Here is a 9,161-nt window from a genome sequence, read left to right as displayed (position 1 = left end):
CTTCTAGTAGGCATTACAGAAAGGAACTATACCAGAAGGCAGTGGGGATTAGGAGGGGAAAAGGATCTGGTTGGGTGTGGAGGTCAAAAATAGCTTCATGGAGGAGGTAACATTTTATTTCAGCCTTGCAGAATGAGTAGGATTCCACAAGTATAGATGAGTTTAAAAAGTTCTGCTAAAGACATGAGGGAGGAAACCCCAAAGAACTAATGTTTAGAAACTTGGAGAAGTCAAATTCCAAAGATAATGTCAGTGATTTTCAATCTGATCCCATATGACTTTGTCTGGAATCTGTTCTTGCCCCTGATTTTTAGTAATGTAAAAACTGCTCTTGAACAACTGTACTCCCTCTAGGTTTTTTAAATTCATAGGCAGGGGTCCCCAGAAAATGCCTGACTTTCTTCCCTCTAAGTTCTAAGAGTAAGTGAGGAAAGCAGTGAAATTTCTAGTATTGTTGTTCACATACCCCCACCAATCAGCCAGTGTTCCCAATGATCTTATTAGTAAAGGTTTTTACTAAATAATATAGTTAAAAAAAAAAAAAGGTACTAAAAAAAATTCAAATCCCTACAAGTTAATGGGGTGGATAGGAAGATTATACAATATGGTGAAAAAGTCATTGTAGAAGCTGGGGGTAAATAGTTCAGCCTTTGAAAAATAAGATGTTTTGAGTGTGGTAAAGTCAATTTCTAGGAATGACTAGGAGAATAAGGAGTATTGTAACTTTTTGCTTCAAGAGTTAGGGTGATGAGGAATAGAAGCTTCCACTGAAAGTAGGCGTAAAGGAAGAGGCATGCATCTAACTGTCCACTTTCTTCATTCCTAAGCTGCTGAGCATTGTTAAATCATGATGACTGGGTCCAATATAAATTCATATTCTACTGTGAAGAAAAGCCTGGGCAGGAATGAACCAATGCACTCAAGCATTTGCAACTCTTCTCCTCTTGTGAATTTCCAGCCCCAGAATATTGATTGTATGAATGCAGAAGACCTGGATTCATATGCTCATAAATTTAGATTCTGGAAGGGTCTTATCATTTATTGTGACACCATCCTTTTCTGAAGAAACTGAGATTCAGAGAAGTTAAGTGACTTGGCCAGAGTGACACAGCTGGTAGGTATCTGAGGCAAAATGTGAACTCTATGCTTTCCAACTCAGAATCTAGAGTTCTTATCCACTGATGCTTAGCTCAATGTAGTTTTAGGCAAGTCATATTAATCTCTTTGGGTTTTAGTTTTCTCAACTATAAAAAGAAGAGGTTGGACTGGGTGACTTCTAAGGTCCCTTCTTATTGTATAGTTCCCATGATTCTTAATCTTCCTTTTAACTCCAATTCTACCCAACTCACTCTGAGCAAATAACCTAAACTCTCCTTACTGAATCCCCCTAAGACTCTTTCCCTTCTCCCCTTTTATTTATTTACTTTTTGCCCAGACTGCCTTTAAAAATTTTTTTCTGGTTATATATGTACATCCATTATTATTTTTTTTAATATACACATTCCTTTAGGAATCATGTTGGGAAAGAAAAATCAGAACAAAAAGGGAAAAACCATAATAGAAAAAAAAATAAAATATGAGCATAGTATGTGTCCATAGTTCTCTCTCTGGCTGCAGATGACATTTTCTGTCCAAAATCTATTGGGATTGCTTTGGATCACTGAATCACTGAGAAGAACCAAGTCTGTCATAGTTGCTCATTGCACAATCTTGCTGTTATTGTATACAATGTATTCCTGCTTCTGTTTGTTTCAGCCAGTGTCAGTTCGTGTAAATCTTTGCAGGCCTTTCTAAAATCAGCTTGTTCATCATTTTTATAGAACAGTAATATTCCATTACTCTAAGATACTGTAACTTATTCAGCCATTCTCCAACTGATGGGCATCTACTCAGTTTCCAGTTTCTTGCCACCACAGAAAGAGCTGCTACAAACATTTTTGCACATGTGGGTCCTTTTCCCTTCTTTGTTTTATTTGGGGTACAGACTCTGTAGAGATACTGCTGGGCCAAATGTATGCATAATTTTATAATCCTTTGGGCAAAGTTCCAAATAACTCTCCAGAATGGTTGCATCATTTCATAACTTCACCAACAATACATCAGTATTCCAGTTTTCCCACATTCCCTCCAACCCTTCAACATTTATCATTATCTTTTCCTGTCATCTTAGCCAATCTAAGAGATATGAGATGGCAACTCATAGTTTTAATTTACATTTCTCTAATCAATAGTGATTTAGAACATTTTTTCATATGACTATAGATGGCTTTATTTCATCATCTGAAAATTGTTCATATCCTTTGACCAAATATTTATCAATTGCTCTCCTTTTATCTTCTTCCTTCTCCTTTCCTAAACCTGTGCTTTGGATCCCTTTCTCTTTAATCTTCTGGACTATTTCCATTGGTTCCTCTTTTTCTGCAGTGAGCAGTGCAGTAGGTGTTTAATAAATAATTATGGATTGACTAATTATTCTCTCATCTTTAGTGTCTTCTTCATTCATTTTTTGCCTCAAGATTTACAGGGACTTCCCAAGAAATCAAGGAACTTTCTTAGTTTTCATCATTCTTGACCTTACTGCAATATCTCTCCTTTTTGGCCACCTCTTTTTTGAAATTCTCTAACTTCTATGAGTTTCTTCAATGATCTTCACTGGTTCCTCTTTTCTTTTCCTGTTTCCTGAGCATAGAGAGTCCTTGCTTTTTTACTTAGGCTATCTTATCTTTTCTCTCTATAGGATCTTACCTAATGGTCTTATTCACCTCCATGATGTCCCTATGTTCTAGACCAGGATTTCCATTTGTCTGCTAGACATCCAAGTATTTCCCTTAGTGGTGTAAATTTAGTATATTGCCAAAAGGAACTTATAATTTTCCCTTCCTCCAAAAAGTTGTCCTGATAGGTCCTCTTTCTTTAGGCTTTCCCATTTATGCTAATAGCATCATCAGTCTTCTCCTCATTCAGGATAAAAACTTAGGTGCTACTTGTATGTGCCAAAATGTTTGTGGCAGCTTGTTTGTAGTGGCTAGAAACTGGAAAATGAATGGATGCCCATCAATTGGAGAATGGTTGGGTAAATTGTGATATATGAGTGTTATGGAACATTATTGTTCTGTAAAAAATGACCAACAGGATGATTTCAGAGAGACTTGAAGAGACTTACGTGAACTAATGCTACGTGAAATGAGCAGAACCAGGAGACCATTATATACTTCAACAAGGATACTGTATGAGGATGTATTCTGATGGAAGTGGATTTCTTCGACAAAGAGAAGATCTAACTCAATTTCAATCGATCAATGATGGACACAAGCAGCTACACCCAAAGAAAGAACACTGGGAAATGAATGTAAACTGTTTGCATTTTGGTTTTTCTTCCCAGGTTATTTTTACCTTCTGAATACAATTCTTCTTGTGCAACAAGAGGAGTTTGGTTCTGCACACATATATTGTATCTAGGATATACTGCGACATATTTAACATGTATAGGACTGCTTGCCATCTGGGGGAGGGAGGGAGGGGAAAAATTGGAACAGAAGTGAGTGCAAGGGATAATGTAAAAAATTACCCTGGCATGGGTTCTGTCAATAAAAAAAGAAAAAGAAAAAAAATTCTTTCTAAAAAAACACAAAACAAAACAAAACAAAAAACTTAGGTCCTATTTCCAACTCTTTCTTCCTTCTAATCTCTTACCATTTATTCATTCAGTAAGATTTTTTTAGTTTTTCTTTTTCTTCCTAGTATGTAGTACATTGCTTCCATTTTCAGTTCCATTGTTACCATCTTAATAATAATTCTTATCATCTTTGCCACAACTATTGTAGTTGTTTCATAACTTCAATCCAATTCTATACCTGGTAACCAGATACTTTTATTCTAAAGAATTACTCAAATCATGTCATTCTTTTGCTTTAAAAAAAAAAAAAAAGGAAAGAAAAAAAATCAAAAGTGCGCTATTATTTAATCTAATTAAATAAAACCCTCTAAGTCTGATGTTCAAGAACCTCCTATCTGTTATCAATCAACCTTGCCTGCTTTATCTCGTTAGTTCTTTAAATGCACCCTCCACTCTAGTCAGGCTGACATGCTCATTCTTATCTTTTTTCCACTTCTGCCATTCTCCTCCTCCATCTGGAATGGTTGTTTTCTCTCTGATTAAAACTCTTCAATCTTGCAAGGTCCCTCTCAAATGCCATCTCTCTACGAAACCTTTTATATCTAACTAGATGTGCTCACCCCCTCTGAATTCCTAGAAAACTGTATCTCACAATATGATCTCTTCATTTCTAAATTCAAAGATTATTTCTCAATACTTATCCTCGATCTCTGAAGAGCTTGTAATACTACTTGCTGTTACTGGGTAATTTTGCCTTCTTAACTTTTGATATATCATGTTCTTTTATTTCTCCCCCTATTCCCCTAATTGCTTTTTCTCTAAGTTCTTATATTTACCAAATATTTGGTGGCTATATTGTTCTTTTCCTTGTTTATTCTGTGTTCTATCCCTTGGAAATCTCACCTAGTCCCATGATTTTGACTACTGAGGTTTTGTTTTTTCACAAATGACACAAAAATCTATCAGTTTTGGTTCCTACTTTTGAACTTCAGTTTTAAATCTCCAGGTTTCCAATTATATCCAATTCTAAGTGTCTCAATACGAACTTAAACTCAACCCGAGTTGAGTTTCAGTGTCTGAAACTGAGCTTATTTTCTAGATGGCTAGATGGTGTATTGGATGGAGTCCTGGGTCACATTCAGGAATACCTGAATTTAAATATGGGTTCAAAAAATTTGTAGCTGTATGAGTGTGCAGGTTACTTTAAAACAAAACCTCAGCCTCAGTTTCCCAAACTATAAAATGGGGATAATAATGGTGCCTCTCAGGGTTTTTGTGAAAATCAGACAAAATAATATTTGTAAAGCACTTAGCACAGTATTTAGCATACAGTAGACAATAAGCTTGTTCCCTTCCCTTTTCTCCTAAACTTCTGACTTTATTATTTTTGCTTGTGACACTACTAATTACTCCATCTTTTTTTTTTTGAGCTTTAATTTTAATTCTTAATTTTTACTCTTCTTGATTCCCATTATCACCTCAGTGTAGGCACTACTACTATTCGCCTAAACTTCTATGTAGTTTCCTAATAGATCTCGTCCTCTCATTTTTTATTCTGAAGCCAGAATTTTTCTGATATGCAAAACCTAATGATGACACTGCACTCTGCTTGTCTTCAGTACTCCAGAATCAAGAATTTAAGAATTGGCGGGAGCCTCAGAGGCCATCAACTCCAATGCTGTACTTGATCCAGAATTTCCTATATAGTATTTAACAGACATTAGGGTTTTTCTGTTTGAGCCCCTTCAGTTGACCCGTTAAGAACATTGTCTCCAGTTCCATTGCCATGGACATCACTCAGTTTTGAACATGCTCCAACTGACTTCCTGATATATTGCACCCAAAACTCAACAGGATAATAGATATAGGAATATAGACTAGGAGAAAGTACAGGTCTATATGTCCTTGGGTCTGAACACTGCATCTGAATGCAGTATGTATTCGCTTTTGGCAGCTACCTCACACTTGTTTACTTCTCCCCACCCCCTATCTTTTTTTGAGGAGCTTCTATCTACTTCTGCTTTTCTCCTATTTGATCTGACTCATTATTCTAGCATGTCAGAATCTTGTTGGGTTTTGACTCTTCTGCTTTGTTTGCTATCCTTCCCAGCATGATGAGCAAATATGCCCATCTATATTCACTAATTTTTGAAGAGTTATAATAGCGTAGGACCAAAGAGACTCCTGGGGGAGTCTGTTGTGAGTGGCTAGATGGTGACATGGTGGGCCTAGTTCATATCTAGCAACTTTACTGTTTGCCTCAGTTTCTTCATTTGTAAAATGAGCTGGAGGAAGAAATGGTAAACCATTTCAGTATCGTTGGGAAAATCCCAAACAAGGTCACAAAGAGTCACCACTGAAAAAGAACTGAACTACAACTGAATATAATTCTAACTCCTCTGCCTGAAGGTCTTCCATAATCTGATGTCAAACTACTGTCTCTGTGCTTGCTTCCACCAAATGGGTCTACTCTGACACACTTCTGCCTCTGTCTTTGCTCACTATTGTGTCTGGTATGCCCTCCCTTTTTACCTGTTTAATTCCTACCATCCCTTTAAAATGCAATTTTCCTTCATAAAGCTTCCCATGATGCCCTGAGTCAGTGATATCCATTCCACAATTTGGCAACTCTCCCCTATTTTGCCATATGGTTTGTATTATAGCTAGCTGCTTGTACCTTAATTCTCCTATTAGAGGGTAAGCTTTTTGAAGGGCTGAGATGGCATCTTATTTAATTTTCTATTCCCTCTAGCAAGAGTTCCCAAAACCTTGCAATGTGTACTACCTGTTCTCTGTCTCAGTGTTTTTCATGCTTGTCTTTCTCCTGCCACACTACCTAGGGTTCAGGCATCGTTTTTTATACAGTGCACAAGTTTGCACAGTAAAAGCTGACCAAGTGCTTTCTGAATAACCAGGGAGATCAGTGTGCCAGAGGTTTGAGACTAGTGGCAGATGAAGCCAGTTTGGTTGGTGATGGGCAGCAGAATGGTGAGCAAGGAGAAAACCATTAAGTCCAAAGCCCAGCTGCTCATCTCCTGGATAAAGTTCATTGAGGACTTGCCCAGGGGTCATCCAGCTAGTTGAGTGTCAGAGTTGGGATTCTAGCCCAAGTTTAGGACTTTCCCTATGTCATGGCTGCATGGTTATTAAATATAAGAGCTAGGAGTCAAACATAGTTCCTTCAGCTCCATCTTGGTATTCTCTACCACCCACTTTCTCAGGTCTAAGAAACTGATGACTTGTTAAAGGTTGCAGACATGGTTGAAGTGGGGATGATAATGGTATGGAAAGGCAAGGATACAGAGCACTGAGTAGATGCCTGTCCCTGGGAGCGTGCAACAGGGAACAGGAGGGGATGGGTGATACGGGGTACAGCTATGGTAATGGTAGAGGCAGGAAAAATCACAAGATAAAAAGGGTAACAAGCCTTTGGTTTGAATCATCCAGGCTAGGGGTGCCCAGGTATGGGGGGCAGCTTTCTGGTCCAGTCAACATATCTGGAGACCTAGTCCCTCCCCTCTACAACTAATCCATGCTATCTGGCTGGGGCAGCAGGCTGCCCTGGTGAGGCTCCAGCTTCATTGGGCAGAGGGCAGTGATTCAGAGAACTAGGTAGGAGCTGGCAGTGGAACCACCTTTATTGGGGGGGGGAGGGTGACCTGTTTTGGGGTAGATGGGAAGGTGGTGACCCTTACAGCCCCCACACATGGCTAGGATAGAGGGAACAGTATCAAAAAAGGTGAGCGGAGCGCCAAGGCTAGTGGGGACTGGCTGCGAGCCACTGAGGGCGAGGCTGGGGCTGGTGCAGCCCCTGCAGTGCGAGGTGCAGCAGCGTTAATACTCTTGGAGCGAGCGTTAATACTCTGAGAAGGGATAGGCACTTAGGGGACCCCAGGTTATCTCCAGGGCATGAAGGCACTTGGAAAGGGAAGGGGCAAAGGGACGTGCAGTAGGGCCAGGCAAGGCCCAGCCCCGGGGGAGGCAGGCACTTTGGGAGCACTGGGGATAGACCCCTCTTGGAGCAAGAGGCTTTGGGCTGTAGGCAGTCGGGTACAGTCTCTGGCCTAGGTCTGCGTTAAATATAAGTTCTAGCCCTCAATGCTGTCCCTCATCCCGCAACTCTGAAGGCAGGAACTTGTACTGCTGCTGTCGGATCTGGGCTAGCTTCTTCCGAGCTTCTTCTAGCTCCCGCTCTTTCCGAAGCATCTCCTCTTGGGCGGCAATTATCTGTGGGAAGGAGGAGGAAGAAGAGCTGGCTCAGTGCAGGGAGAGGGGCCGCCTTTGGGAACTAACTGTTGTCTCCATTCATCCCCCTCCCAAAGGAAAAAAAAAACCCAAGGGAGCTCTCACCTGGGCAATGCCTCCAACCATCCTTTCCTTCACCACAACAGTCTCGTTCTCTTGGTCTTCAAAGGCTGCAGCCTTCTGTGCTGCCTTCACCAGGTTGTCTGAAGCTCGCTTCACTGCATTGCCAGCCGCCTGGGAGGGGGATGGATCAAGATGAGGATGTATCAGAGAGATGGGGTGGTCTAAGGGTATCCTAGATGCAGAGGGATGGGGTCTTTGGGTGATAGTCCAGAGCAGTGCAAGCCAAGCAGCTGCCTTGTGCTCCAGCAGGTAAGGAGGGAAGACTTCTCCTTTCTTTTCCACAGGGCTCTTACCTGCAGGCGCTTCATGGCCTCCGAATCCTGATCAGCCTTGACTTTGCAGGCCACGAGCAGCTGGGCTGTGGAGGCAGCCACCTGCTTGGCAGATGAGATGAGCTTCTCCTGGCTGGCGTGACCCTGCACAGCTGCATTGGCTGCCTCACACAGATTGTTGGTGGCAGCGGCCACCATCCGGGCCTGGGGTGGGTGGAGGAACTCAGATACAACCCTGCCCACTCATCTCCAGCACCCCATCCTAGAGAATAACTGCTGCCCTCGATCCCCTAAAGCCCCATGCATCCTGGGTACTCACAGCAGAAATGAGGCCCTGAGACCACTGCCCATCATCCAATGCATTGGCTGGGATGGCACCCACCTGTGGGGAGAGAGATATGAAAGGGTGTTTAATGTCCCACTCTGTCCAAGTCAGATGAGGGGAATGGACAATGAAACTAATGTATCTAGCCACACTGTGTCCTTCCATGAGACTTTACCTTCCCCTGAGCTACCAATTCCCTCTGGGCAGCAGAGGCTGCCTTCACCAGGGCACTGGTTGCAGCTGCGATGGACTTGGCTGCTTCTAGGATCTGCTCCTCAAAATTCAGAGATTCATCCGCTTCCTGCAGTGGAAAATGATTGAAGTGTATCTGACAGGAGATGAGATGGCTCAAAAAGAGTGTGATGGAACAGGGGCTGGTGGCAGAGGCCAGCAGCATGGGGGCCCAGGAGAGGACTGACCTTGGGCTTGGCCCGGGGCTTCAGCTGTTCTAGCTTCTTGGCTGCTGCCTCAATGGCCGCTGCAGCTCCCAGGAGTTCATTTTCAGCAATGACCGTGGGGTCCTCAGGATCTACCCATTCTGTTCCTAGGAGAGGAAGAGGGTGAGGGCAAAGCAACAGAG

The 9,161-nt window shown here is 41.8% G+C and overlaps 1 protein-coding gene across 5 annotated transcripts in view; it reads right to left on the bottom strand.

The window, feature by feature from the left end:
* Positions 1 to 6,401: 6,401 nt before the first annotated feature.
* Positions 6,402 to 9,161, bottom strand: part of TLN1 (talin 1) — a 40,452-nt gene continuing 37,692 nt past the window's right edge. For all 5 annotated transcript variants that reach the window (XM_031945350.1, XM_031945347.1, XM_031945348.1 and 2 more), the window contains exons 52-57: positions 9,001 to 9,125; positions 8,757 to 8,882; positions 8,576 to 8,638; positions 8,278 to 8,460; positions 7,967 to 8,095; positions 6,402 to 7,843 (exon numbers count right to left, since the gene is read on the bottom strand). In XM_031945350.1, the coding sequence (XP_031801210.1) occupies positions 7,712 to 7,843; positions 7,967 to 8,095; positions 8,278 to 8,460; positions 8,576 to 8,638; positions 8,757 to 8,882; positions 9,001 to 9,125 (758 nt within the window). In that variant the 3' untranslated portion in view covers positions 6,402 to 7,711. The remainder of the gene's footprint in view (positions 7,844 to 7,966; positions 8,096 to 8,277; positions 8,461 to 8,575; positions 8,639 to 8,756; positions 8,883 to 9,000; positions 9,126 to 9,161) is intronic.

The sequence above is a fragment of the Sarcophilus harrisii genome, chromosome 1 (genome assembly GCF_902635505.1).
Source record: "Sarcophilus harrisii chromosome 1, mSarHar1.11, whole genome shotgun sequence".
Taxonomy (NCBI): Eukaryota; Metazoa; Chordata; class Mammalia; order Dasyuromorphia; family Dasyuridae; genus Sarcophilus; species Sarcophilus harrisii.
This window is presented reverse-complemented; position numbering and strand designations above follow the sequence as displayed.